This window comes from Hoplias malabaricus, chromosome Y (assembly GCF_029633855.1).
Source record: "Hoplias malabaricus isolate fHopMal1 chromosome Y, fHopMal1.hap1, whole genome shotgun sequence".
Taxonomy (NCBI): Eukaryota; Metazoa; Chordata; class Actinopteri; order Characiformes; family Erythrinidae; genus Hoplias; species Hoplias malabaricus.
This window is the reverse complement of record NC_089820.1, coordinates 45,073,350-45,087,385: the sequence shown is the minus strand read 5'-3', so window position 1 is coordinate 45,087,385 and position 14,036 is coordinate 45,073,350. Positions and strand designations below refer to the sequence as shown.

The window sequence follows — 14,036 nt, the reverse complement described above, 5'->3', positions numbered from 1 at the left end:
CATTTAAAAAAAAAAAAAACATCAAACATAAATGTACCAAGATAAATTTCACTGTTAAAACAATACATAGTGTTTATAAACAAGTTTAAACTCATTTAACATAACCAGCATTTACATTAATAACTGTAAAATGCAATTAAATTGGAACGTTTATATATTTCAGTAAATATCTGGGATTATAATCAAAAAGGAAATATACATTTTAAAACTTGTGCAGCTGCCAATCTAAGAATGGATATAATGTACTGAGTTTCATTTTTATGACAATTACAATTTTCATTCATATCATAATCAAAAAGCTTTTTATGATTGTAAGCTGGTTGTCTTTGTGTGCTTATTATTAAGTATCACATAAGTAGCTGCCTAATAAGAAAAAACAAATGCTCTTCACATTACTGTGGTACCTCTCAAATGTCCTGTAGCTCCAAAAGTGAAGGTGGCGTAGCAGGTAGTGTCGCAGTCACACAGCTCCAGGGACCTGGAGGTTGTGGGTTTGAGTCCCACTCCGGGCGACTGACTGTGAGGTTGTTCAAACCCTCCTGCACATCACTATCTGTGAGGTGTATGGTGTGTTTTCCCTGTGTCTGCATGGGTTTCCTCCGGGTGCTCCGGTTTCCTCCCATGGTGCAAAAACACATTGGTGGGTGGATTGGTGATTCAAAAGTGTCCGTAGGTGTGAGTGAACACTTTCGAGTAGCCAAACCACCTACCAATGTGTGTTTTTGGACAGTGGGAGGAAACCGGAGCACCCGGAGAAACCCACACAGACACTGGGAGAACACATCAAACTCTTCACAGTCACAGAACCCACAACCCCAGCACCCTGGAGCTATACAGAATATATACTCTCTAATTACACCCCTCTTGGGTAGATATCTGAATACCAGACTAGAACCTATTTCCTCATATTCCAGCAGTCTAGAACCTGCAGTCTCTAAGCCTCTCTAGACCTCTGATTACACCAACTGTTGATTACTGTGTTAGTTGATAGCACTGAATTTTACAGACTTTTCATCCGAAAGTTACCTACAGTGAAACGTGTTAAAACAACACATTAAAGTGTGAACAGTTAAATAATTAAATAAATAATTAAATAGTCTAAAATAGATAAATAGTGTTAATAATGGCAGTTTTAGTTTTAGTAGCTTATTCCTAGTTAAACTGGATTTTAGCATATTTACAATATTTGTGTGTGTGTGTGTCAGTATCTATTCCTTGCACCTAACTTACTGGATTACAATTTGGAGAATCAGAATAATTAAATGTTGATCTTTAGTCCATTGTTGTTAATGAAGGATTACATCTTTCCTGGAAGATGCTTTCATTTCCAAAAATCATCACCTCACTTTTATCTAATGTTATACTATGACAATACTATGTTGTCTAACTTTTTTGATGTTCCATGCATCTTTTTCAGAATTAAATATTATCAATAGCTTTAATTTATTTGTTTCAAATAAGTGCAGGTCACTTTTTTCACTTATTTTTCTTCAGCAGAAAAATAAATACAATTCAAAACGAAGATTAAATACTGTAAATAAACAATTAAATAATGAAAAATAATGGCATTAGCTTATTGTCTGTTAAATTCTCAGGTTGGATATAATAGTGTTTGTGTGTGTGTGTTATAGATACAGACTCTTGCGTAGTGTGTGAGAGAGAGTGATGTGATAACTTTCATTTGGATTTCTTTGATTGTGTTGTTTAACATCTCTGTCCACTTCAGTGAGAGCATCCAGAACATGGAGTTTCCTAATAGAAAAAAAACACAAACAGGAAGTTCATTCCTTCATTAATTTGGAAATGGTTCTGTGCAAAAGCTTGGGATCAAATAACATGTTTTTTATTTTCTGTGTGAAAAAAGTGATACATCCTCTACAGACAGCACATTTTTCATTTTCCTATAATGCTACTATTTTGAAGATACATGTTTTTGATACATAGTTTATGTATCATAGCAATGATACATAGTTTTCCTGTGGAACTTATATTTAATTACAAATGTATTAGACTATAATTTGATTAGCATCAAGATGTTTATAAGGCTGAGTAATTTTAGAGAGCGGTAAATGTACCTCTGGTGTGCTCGGAGGAGGGCGGCCCTTAGTGCTCGCAAGTACACTGAACAATGCCCCTCCCTCTGCAGAAGCCATGCCCCTGTTGTGCACAGGTTCCAAAGCACATCTGCAGTGGCTGGTAAAGAAGCGTGAGCGTAATCTGGGTGAAATGGCTTGCCATCTGTCTCCAGGAAAGGGTCATTGTACCCTTGAGTAGGTGGTGCATCAGTATAAATTTGTGTGAAGAAGAGCTTGGGCTTTCCAACCAGTAAGGAGCCAAATGATCTCCGCAGGTCACTGAGCACCAGATCAGTGTCCATACCTCGACTCATAAAGCAACAGCAGAACACAGACCCTTGCTGTAGTGCCCTCGTCTGGACAACTGACTTCACCACAGACTCCACCTCCCTCACAGACTGCAGACTGTACAACTCCACCTGGAAACCCAGATTCTGAAATGTCCCCTTTAACAAATCTGTAAAATAACCATCACAGAACACATTTAATGTACTATCAGGTTTTATTTACTGAATTTTATTCTAAAACATAAAATATCATATGCTATGAAACAAAATGAAATCGTTTTAACTATTCTTTCACTGTATACTAGTTCTCTCTGTGATATAATTACCTCTCATGGTTTCTTTTACCACTGTTATGCTGATGACACTCAACTAATGCTTTCCTTCCCACCATCTGACACTGGTTTCCAGTCACATCTCGGCATGTCTGACTGACATTGTTTCTTAGATGACAGCTCACCAATTGAAGTTTAATCCTAACCAAACTGAGCTACTGTTCATCTTTCGAACAGCCTTGCTATCTCTTTTGAGAACTCTTCAATTGTTCCATATGGAGATGCAAGAAGCCTAGGTGTGATTCTTGATGGCTAGTTATTGTTCACACACCATATTGTAAACTTGACTCAGTCAAGCTGATTTGTACTGTACAACATCTGGCAGATTCTACCTTTTCTTCCTAAAGAGGCTGCCCAGGTGTTTGTCCAGTCTCTAGTAATTTCAAGGCTTGAGTACTGTAACTCACTCCTGGATGGTCTTCCTCTGTGAACCATCAGGCCCCTTCAGCTCATGAAGATTGCTGCTGCATGGCTTGTCTTCACTTTTCTGAAGTTTAACAACGTCACTCCACTGCTGCGCTCTCTTCACTGGCTTCCTGTAGTTGCCCACATCTGGTGTAAAACTTTCATGCTTGCCTACAAAGCCATGAATGGACCATTCCTTCCCTACCTTATGGCAATGGTCAAGAGTCAAAATACAGCTTGACTTGACAAGCCATCCGTCAAAACACATGGAAGACAGTGAAACAAACTTCCACTGGCTGTTCGAACAGTGGGCTCTTTTGCAGTCTTCAAACTCAGACTGAAGACCCATCTCTTTGTGACACACTTAAGTGAGCACTAATCTAAGTCCACACCGTAACAGACTGCATTGCACTTATACTGCGCTTACGTCCTTTTGTTCTAGGTATGAGCACTGACTAGATTGTGTGTATTGCAATTAATATGTTTTGTTCCTTCTAAGTATATGCACTGGCCCTTGTTCCGGCAGTGTCTGAGCTCAAAGAGTTTGGACTCTAATATATTTTTACATGCTAGGATAAACAATATGTCTGAATACTCAGCACCTTTGTGAGTCGCACTGGATAAGAGCATTTACTAAATATAAATGCTATATGCTGTAAACTCTCCAGAAAAACTGTACTTTCACACTTTCAAAAACATTTCTGATAAAACTGAACCCCAGAAAAAGGACTCTCACTCACTTCCATCAGAGCCAATACAGTCGATAATCAAACAAACTCCTTGCAACTCTTTGTTAATATGATACTGATCCACAGAAACCTAGAAAACAAATAAATTTAGCATTAGTTAATATCTAAAAACATATCCTGATATCTAAACACCCATGTTATTTAAATGTCACAGGACACGCTTTAAATATATATATATATACAGTATCCATCAAAGGTTTGGACACATCTTCTCATTAGTCATTGGTGGAATAGGGCTATTCACTGTATAGAACTGTGTACCAGCTCTACCTCTGCTCAACCCAAGTTATGGTCTCAAACACATTAAAGTGAGTGGTTCTACAGATTAACTCTTGATGAGGCCACAGCTGTTCACTGAAAAGCATTCCAGGTGACGACCTCATGAAGCCAATTGAGAGAATGCAGAGGGTGCGCAAAGCTGTCATCAAAGCAAAAGGTGGAATCTAAATCTAAAGTATAAAACATTCTGGTTTGTTTGACACTTTTTGTTTATTACATACGTGTTCCTACATAGTTTTAATGTCTTCCATATTAATTTATAATGTAGAAAATTATAAAATACAAAGAAAAAAACATTGAATGAGAATGTCCAAACTTTTGATCGGTACTGTAGAAGAACCACTGCGACCCTGAAGTGGATATGCGGTTACAGATAACGGGGAAAAAAAAAAAAAAAAATATATATATATATATATATATATATATATATATATATATATATATATATATATATATATATATATATATACTGTGTGTGTGTGTGAGTGTGTGTATTTTGTAAACATATAATCGTTTACTAGGAAAATTCTTAACATTTTAAGAGTTTCAAATAATTACTACTATGTATGTGACAAATAAACTTTGATTTCATTTCATTTGATTTGCTAGTGAACACACTGGTTACACAGAGCAATGCCAGGACAAGATTGCAGGTAATTTGAGTTTATATTGTTAACAAAGAATTGACTCAAATGACACTCCTGGTAGTAAGAAAACAATTAAACATTGCAAGAGACTGAGGAGAGTGAAGGAGGAGGAGTTAAAGGACAGGGTTTAAATTTCTAAAAAAGGATTTGGAGTAAATATAGGGTTAATAGGCAGGACTAAATATAAGAGGGAATTTCTAGGGTAGGGTATATATAAACCTGAAGTTGCTGAGCTCCAGTTTCCTCAACAGAAAGTTTCAGATTCTCAAATTCTGTTTAAAAAATCAAAAAGCAGAAATAGTCAGAATTTAAAACTTCAGAAAATACCATGAAGTAAATGTTATATTGTTAAATAATATTTTGATTATTTTTCAGATGTTCTACATTTATCTATGTAGTCTATGTAATCTACATTTAATATGAGAAAAAAATACCTTCAATTTGTTGTGTTCTCACTGGTGACTGATGAGTGACCCTAAAACCAAACTGCAAAAACAAACTTTGTTTGTTTATTTTTGTCATCATCAGCTTCATTGTCATAAACATCATCATCATCATCACCATCACCTATATGTGTATGCCAGATTTAGCTTTACAGTGAATTTGTAATTGAGAAATAGGTTTCTTCTGACTGGAAATGACAGCTGGGAAACAATTGTGCTTGATATATTAATAATAATTCGTACCTGTTATTTTGTTTTTTAAAATTTTGACTAAAAATGCAATTTTCAAAGTTTTTCATACCCCTCCTCAGTAATCAATGGCATAGCCTTAATCTGCCATTACAGCTATCAGATGGTTCCTTTGACTGCTAACAAAATTTCTGCATGTCTCCACTGGGATTTTGGCCCACTCTGTTTTATAATGATCTCAATGACTTTGAGGCCACTTATTGACCACTTTTCAAGTGATTTCAGATCATTTTCTATTTGGAAGGTCCAATGCTGCCAAAGGCCAGTTTTTCTGCAGACTGCTTGACCTTCTCCTCAAAAATCTTAACGTAGTCCTCTTTTCTCATGTTGCCAAAATTCCTTTGGAAACATGAAGAAAGCTTGTTGGCAGTTACAGAAACCATTGGATTGCTGTAATGTCAAATAAAGGCTTTACCACTGATTACTGAGAAAGATTATATATAATTGTGAACACTACATTTTTAGTAAAAATGTAAATAAACCACAAAAATAGTTAAAGTTTTTATTAATTTATTAGAACTGAAAATTCACAATAAATCAAAATTTGGCCTGTGTAGGAATCATTTTGAGCTTAACTGTTTGTGTGTACATGTGTGTGTGGTGTGTGTTTGAGTTTTACCTGTGTGTTGTTTTGTGTTACTGCTCTTTGAGAAATGTCTTGCTGATTTCCGTGTTGACCTAATTCAAACAAAACACTGTCATGATTTTTCGCAATCAGTTAAATAACATGTAAAAGTACAGATACCCAAGGTAAAACATTACTTCAGTAATAAGGCCTCGATTTAGATTTCCACTTGAGTAAATGACAGAGGCTCTCTTCTCCCTATTACAGGTCAGTGAAGCATCACAATGATTTTGAAGCTGTGTATTTTTAAGTAAAATATTACATAATGTTCCTTTAAGCTCTTTGTTTTGTCTACATAGTTGCAAAGTATAATTTGAGCTATTCCTGCAATTGTGAGTCACCTGTTTCTTAAACAGGCTACAGTTTTATTTTTCTGACTTTTTGCCTGATACTCGTTTTTGTCTTTTGGGCTTGTTTATGTCGCTGTACTGATATTTTTGGGTTTTGGAATATTTCTTCTATTTTTGACCTCACTTCACGTATTCTGTTTAATAAATCTCCAACTAACTCTCACCCTCGGTGAGTGATTTGTAACATCTACCTACAGATCCACAATGAATAGTTGTGACTGATAACTCAAATATAGCCCTATACTAAACTATACAAAATAATTTGATAATTCATAACGGATTTAAGAACTGAAAGTGATTATTACAGTCTCAAATTCACAAAATATAACAAATGTTGATAAAAAAAAAACATCTGCCTTTGGTATTATTGGCTTTAGGCCAGGCCCCCGGGCCAAAAGCAGCCTGTTGTAAGATTTTAACTGGCCCATGGCTTCACTTTAAAGTTAACTTTAACTCACTTTAACTCAAAGTTGACAGTGAGAACTGCCGATTTCAAGAGAGATTGAAGTATCTGCAGTAAAATGTTGGATTTTACAGTCTTTTGATATCCTGCAGCAGTTAATGCTCTAAAATGAAATTCAGTAGTTGGTAAATACAAAGTGTTTTGTAAATATATGTTTTTCATAATTTAAATACACTGTTGTAAATAATTTAGGAATAATATATTTGGAAAAAGAGACTGGCCCGTACAAATTTTGATATGTTCCAGTTCGGCCCCCTTTGAAAAAAGGTTGGGCACCCCTGTTTTAGGCGGAGAAATATTTAGCGCAGTGACTGTGTTCATTCAAATCCTAACAGCAGTGTGTCCCACAGCCAGCTGTGCAGGGCATGGAGATTTGTTCAGACACACATAAACCAAAAGGAATGGCAGATCTTCATAATGTAGTGGAGTAAAAAGTAAGATATTTGACTTTCAAATGTAGAGGAAAATCGAAATACTTCAGTAAATTATAGATACACAAAAAAGCATTTAAGTAGAGTATCGAATTACATTTACTTTTTGGACTTTGGTAGTAAACAGGATCGCCCAGAGGAAACCCACACAGACAGAGGGAGAACACATCAAACTCTTTATAGACAGTGACCCAAGGTGGGTTTATAATTCTTATACCTCTCTGGTAAGACTGTATCCTTCTGACCAGGTCCAGCCTCCTTATGTTTTTCAGACTCTGCTCTATCAGCTCCAGCTTCTCACATGAAACTTTTTCCATCTTCTCCAGCTCCACCACAACATCCAGAAAATTCTAAAATTTAAAATTTAAAGGTATTGTAATTTCAATAGAAAGGATAAAGGTGAAATCTGTTTCATAAAAATACTTTACATCACAAATGTGAAACCTGAAAAAGGGATGTGATCAAAATTAGAGACTGTTTCAGGACACTTCTGTTATTGGTGTCTATATGGCCCCTGGCACCTGGCCCCTAACCCTAACCCTATATGCAGATTGCCTTCATATTTAACCAAAAAAGATGGAGCAAAATCAAAGCACAGCAGTGAAAGGAATATCTCTATATTTCATTTTTGAAAGATGTAACCATCAAAAGTTTCCCTTGTAAGCTTCTTTTCTGTTACAGTGATTACTATTCTCTAAATATGATCACAGTTCTTAATCAAATTTCACATTTTTATATTGCTGTGGCCTAATGGTTAGTGGAGAAGGCTTTGGACTGGAAGCTCACTGGTTCAATCCCACAATCTGCAAGAAATTTTGCCAGTGATACAATGATAATACTAACATGTTTTAATCATATTTTTATAGAATATGTTTATATGATGAAATATGCTTAACTTATACACTTTTTTCTTGTTGTTGTTTATAAAGGGTATATATAAAATATTTTACTGTAGCTCTGTGAAGAGGGCCTCTGGGGATACTGCTCTTCAGGAGGAAGATAAGGGACTTTAAGTCTTCTTCCTCCAAATTTTCACTCAGCTCCATCATCAGAACCCTGAACACCAACAGAAACCAGTCTAATCTTTTTCAATGATTATCTTATCATTTTTTAACACTAAAATGAAAGAGTCTTTGGTTTAGAAATGAAAATACAAACCCCATTTCTATAAAAGTTGGCATGCTCTACAAAATCTAAATAAAAACAAAATGCCCTGTGCAAATGATTTCATTTCTATATTTAAGCAAATAAAATACAAAGAAAATATTTCAAATATTAAAACTGTGAAATTCTATTGTTCTATATGCCCATTTTAAATTTGATGCTAGCAACACTTAAAATAAAATTTTGTTTAAAATTTTATAATGCAAAAAAATAAATAAACTGGATTAAATGGTAACAGGTTGTTGACAGGATTTGGTTTAAAAAGCATCCCAGAGATGCTCAATTTTTAAAAGCAAAAAATGGGTGAGGTTTCACCGTTCTGGGACTGTTTGGACCAATAGTGAAATAATTCAAGTAACATCTACATTCACAGTACATAATTAAAAGATTCAGAGAATCTGGAGAAATCTCTAAATGCAAGGGACAATATTAGCTGGGCCCAATCCAAGGTGTGTTCCTCCTTGTGCCTTGAATTGGATAAGCAGTTACAATGAATGGCTTAATTAATTCTTCAGGCTCTCAGGTGGCGCTCAATTAAAAACACATTTCTGTAGTGGAAATCACTACATGGGCGGAAAAATGCTTCTCAAAACACTGTCTGTGAACACAGTTGCTAACTGCATCAAGAAATGCAAGTTAAAACAAAAACAAATTCAAAGAAAGAAAAAAAGGGTTCATCCGACTTGCTATAAGCATACAGTTCAATAACCAGCATCCTTGATTACATGCATTAGTGCAAATGGCATGGATGACTACTTATTTCCCAAACATTTACAGATTGTTGTTATAAGAAGAAGTGTTGAAACACAACCCTGTCCCGGGAGGCAGTAATAACATGAAATGGCATTGGCAACACTGACAGTGGCATATGCCAATAGCATCGACATCTTATGTACGGGTGACAGTGTCATATGCCAATGGCTTTTAATTCTTCTTCTTTTTTTTTTTTTGTGACATTGGCATATATTCCATTGTTGAACATCTGACAGTAGCCTACATTTAACTAGCACTTGGATGTTTAAGCACCTAGCTAAATGTAGTGTGCCAAAGCATCCATGTGCTAACTAAATGTAGGTGCCTTCCATGCTAATAAACTGACCTTAAAGCCAAACAGGTGGCATGTTATGAACATTCATTCATTCATTCATTATCTGTAACCGCCCACCTGTAATCACTGGGCGCAAGGAGGGAACACACCCTGGAGAGGGCGCCAGTCCTTCACAGGGCAACACAGACGCACACACATTCACTCACAAACTCACACCTAACGACACTTTCAAGTCGCCAATCCAACTACCAACGTGTGTTTTTGGACTGTGGGAGGAAACCGGAGGAAACCCACGTGGACAACACACCAACTCCTCACAGACAGTCACCCGGAGCGGGAATCAAACCCACAACCTCCAGGACCCTGGAGCTGTGTGACTGCGACACTGACTGCTGCGCCACCGTGCGGCCCTGTTATGAACATAGCATCCCATATTAGCACACAGCCGAATGTAACTGTCCCTGTGTTTGAAATGGCTCCCTATTCACTATTATCTATATTATTCACTATATAGTGCACTATTAGAGGGAACTGAATTCAGGAGGTTAGTAAATGATTTGGAACACTACCTCATGCGGGTTTTCACCAAACCACACAGTGGATTATGATATCTGAGTAAATGGGTTCTACACTACTTTTTGCAGTGCATTGTGGGATTGTTTGAGCACACTGAAAATTGCCCACTATTGGGACACTACTACAGAATGACAAAACTCCAAAATAGTGCACTATATAGTGAATAGGGCACAGTTTCTGACACAGCTTGTGTTCACGGACCACTGAACTACAAGTTGTTCCCATGCTAATACCACGATAAATGTCTGTAACAGCACAAACATCCAAGAACTGAAAGTCATTTATAGGTGGCAGTACCTACTGGCAACGTAGGTGGTACATCACATTGGCACAATTTACAATTCTGCATGTCAGGTACTTGAAAGCTGACATTTCAACAAAGATAATTATGATTTTCTGAATTAGGTTCATAACATATCACATGCAATTCTAACCATACATAATCCAGATTTCCTCTAAATATTTTTGCACGGTCTTATGCACGGTCTGGACACCTGAGCTGTCTTATTGATTTTCTAAGTGATAATAAATGACTAGCCTCTAGAGGGAACAAATGTCTGCACATTTAATTAATTTAACTTGTAGAAAAATGGTAAAATATGTTGTTGTTCATCATTCTTTAAAATTGTCCTTTTAATAATTAACTATATTTGGAATGAAAGTTACAGAAATATGATAACACAAAGGGCCTTTATTATAAAATGACATACAAGAATTCCTTGATATTAAATGATTGACACATTCAGGTGGTGTACTTTAATTTGTACGCAAAATTGGTGAATCATTCCTTTTTAATAAATTTAGTGTAAAATATATAGAAATGTCATCATTTAAGAGCATTTATTTTGAAATGACAAACTGTCTTGATATCTTCATGTCTTATGACTTTTCTTTTGAAATCAGTTCACATTGTTGCTCTTTCCCTAATGTTTAGGTACGTAAGATGTCGATGTTACTGTCACCCGAACGTAAAATGCCATGCCTTTCCATGTTATTACCGCTACTACATGTCCCAGTACTTCTTCTTTTAAAAACAATCTTTAAACGTTTGGGATATAAGTAGTCCAATTGCTGTAGTTTTGAAAGTGAAAAGAGGAGCAGTGGCAAGCATGCTCCTGTCCTAAACGTTTGGAATGTGCTGGTGGCATCAAATGACCTCAGAATGGGCATATATATTTCAAGAAACAACAAACTTTCTCAGATTTATCATATAAAATCTTGACTATGTACTTACTATTCTTAATTAAATACTGGGTTTAAAGGATTTGCAAATCATTGTATTTTGTTTTTTATGTACATTTTGCACAGCACCCCAACTTTTTTGAAAATGGGTCTTGTACATTCTGACTGACTTACTGCATGTGAGGTACAGCTGAAATAAATTAAATATTCTACAGGTCTAATAGACTGATAATGTAAATAAATTATGCTAAGCTTACACTATATGGGTTTAGCCTAGTTTACCTCTTTTTGTTTTTTAACTTTGTTTTTTGTTTTGTTTTTTTCACATTTTCACAATCTGAAGTAAGTAACCTGTAATCTGAGAGGACATGCCCTCTTTTTTTCAGCATTTCCTCCACTTCCTTCCGGCTGCTTCCTAGAATCTGTTTCAGAATGTCGAAGCGTCTGAGTCTGAACAGGACTTCCTTCAGGAAAACATCTCCAGGTGGAGCCTTATGGTGTGTTCGTGTTTGTACTTGAGTGTGGGCTTGTGTGATGAGGGTGAGGAGAGCTCCTCTACAGTCTTCCACACAATCAGCAGAGATCAGATCAGAGCAAAGGTACAGCAGAGTTTTACACTCTTCTTTACTCAGAGAATCCATTATGCTGTTCACTTGCAGAAAACTCACCTCTGCCATCACTGCAACTGCACACTGTTTACATCTGCACACACACACACACACACAAAGACAAACTCCTGGTTCCTTTCAGAGACTCTTCTCTTTTGCTTTGCTTTTCCTTTGTGATTCCTCTTCTTACTTTCTTGAGTTTCTCCTTTTGAGTCTTGGTTGCTGTGTTTTTACCTCTTGTTCTGAGAGAGGTTCTCCTCTTCTAAGTCTTGGTTATTGCTTTTCATAACACTTTGCCATCACCAAAATGCAGGTGCTGGTTCCCATGAACTAGAGAACCTTTTAGAAATGCAATGGCATTTCCACTGACTGACCAACAATTACATATCTAGACATGGGCATTAAAAAAACAAAAACAACATTTCTGTGAATGTTAGTAATAGAATCCACCAATTAGATGCACTTAAGTCAGTACAAAGTGTTTTAAAAAGACATTCACTTACCATCAGTGGTTGTTGCCTAATATTCATGTGTCATCCAGCATTGCTGTTGCCAAGTTCAATATACCAGTCAAATGTTTTGCTGGTGTATGGTTTTTATTTTCCATGTACTCTTTATTCAGCTATTCGGTTTATTTATCATTTTCACTGAGGGAGTTTTTTTGAGTCTTGGTTCTTCTTGGTACAAACTCAAGTCTAGAAACAGGATTTCTGGATAGCTGCAAAGCAACATAACAAAATGTTAAAATCATAATGCAAATATTACTTACTTTTTAACACTAGATTCTGAGTTTGAAATTCTATTTGGCTAAGTGGGAAATCATGCTTAAAACACCAGAATGTAACGGTGGCATTATTTAATGTGGAACGGGAGATTAAAAAAAAAAAAAGAAAAAAGAAAAGCAGCTTTATGAAAGGACAGACAGTTCTGAAAAACTCACCTTTTCACTGAGCTTTACAACCTGCATCTCTCTCCAACCCAAACATTTGTGTCTAAGTAGCATATTTAAACTGAAAGAAGCTGGACTGGGGGTCTTCATGTAGACCCCCAAAGCTTTTCTTGTCTAAAAGAAAGAAGAATGAAACAGAAAATGGTTTTGGTGGTTTGTTTTTTTCAGGGGACTTCCCACCGCAGCTGTTTCACTTTCTCTTTTTTCATTTTTCACTCAGTTTGTGTCTTGACTAAGGAACTATTTACAAATCCTATGTTCAGTAAAACCATAAAATGTTTCATTAAAAAAAATAAACAGCATAATCATGCTTGTTTTTGTCTTTCGTCGTGGTTTAGTAAACATGATCAACCGCCTGAGCGCATTCGACACTCGTAATACGTAATTTAAGTACTATTAAAAATGTATGAATTTTCCCACTACAAGTGGAAACTTCAGTTTAATTATTCAATTTAAAAAAACATATTTCGTGTAACTGTACTGAAAAAGCGTTATGAGCTTTCGTTCTAATTTTAACACTTTCGATTTAACACTGAAAAACTCAAAATTTAATATATAAATATATATTTCTAAAGTCTTAATAAAAGAGAGAAATGTGTATTAAATCATTAAATCTCACAGAGTTCAGCTCCCAGTTCGTTTATTTACGATACTCCAAAACGAATATAAACACATACTCCTTTCCAGAAGGCGGCGCAAAAGAAAATAAAATAGAGAATAAAATAAAAGTCTTTAATGCTTTTTGAAAAGTGATATTTTTCATAATAAAACACTGCTGGCAAAATAACATAGTTTCTAAATAATTTCTATACTTAAAATATAAATTTTCTCCAATGTAAATAAAGAAGAGAGTTTTGTATTGTATGTTTTCCCTGTTCCAGATACTTACTTTTTTAAGTTGTGCTATCCCACACTGTTGATCGATAATAATAATAATAATAATTATTATTATTATTATTATTATTATCTGTTTTACTCTCATTGTACACTGGTATTATTAGTACGTCAATATTATTTTTAATATACCGAATAAAAACAATGTATTTTGGGGGAAAACAGCATAGGGCGTAGAAACACTTAAAAATTTTAAATTTAACATAAAACTACAGTAAACAATATGTTTGCAATTGTTGGGTTTCTGTGTGCTTTATTAAACATGTGCATTAAATGTTTT

The 14,036-nt window shown here is 35.5% G+C and overlaps 1 protein-coding gene across 1 annotated transcript; it reads right to left on the bottom strand.

The window, feature by feature from the left end:
• Nucleotides 1-39: 39 nt before the first annotated feature.
• On the bottom strand, nt 40-13,559 carry LOC136679592 (CASP8 and FADD-like apoptosis regulator). The gene is made up of 12 exons (XM_066658215.1): nt 13,482-13,559; nt 12,854-12,976; nt 12,417-12,631; nt 11,657-12,301; nt 8,286-8,391; nt 7,553-7,685; nt 6,086-6,144; nt 5,209-5,260; nt 4,994-5,046; nt 3,840-3,918; nt 2,076-2,532; nt 40-1,752 (listed from the first exon to the last, which is right to left on the bottom strand). Exons 4-12 carry the CDS (start codon nt 11,980-11,982, stop codon nt 1,626-1,628), a joined length of 1,392 nt encoding a protein of 463 aa, XP_066514312.1. The 5' UTR covers nt 11,983-12,301; nt 12,417-12,631; nt 12,854-12,976; nt 13,482-13,559; the 3' UTR covers nt 40-1,625.
• Between the last annotated feature and the right edge of the window lie 477 nt (nt 13,560-14,036).

Excerpts from the sequence above, each read along its gene's own strand:
- LOC136679592 (XM_066658215.1), bottom strand. The coding sequence starts at position 11,982 with ATGGCAGAGGTGAGTTTTCTGCAAGTGAACAGCATAATGGATTCTCTG. Across the intron at positions 7,686-8,285 it reads GCCCTCTTCACAGAGCTACA|AATTTTCTGGATGTTGTGGT; the intron begins GTAAAATATTTT and ends TTTAAATTTTAG. Across the intron at positions 2,533-3,839 it reads CTGTATTGGCTCTGATGGAA|ATTTGTTAAAGGGGACATTT; the intron begins GTGAGTGAGAGT and ends GTTATTTTACAG.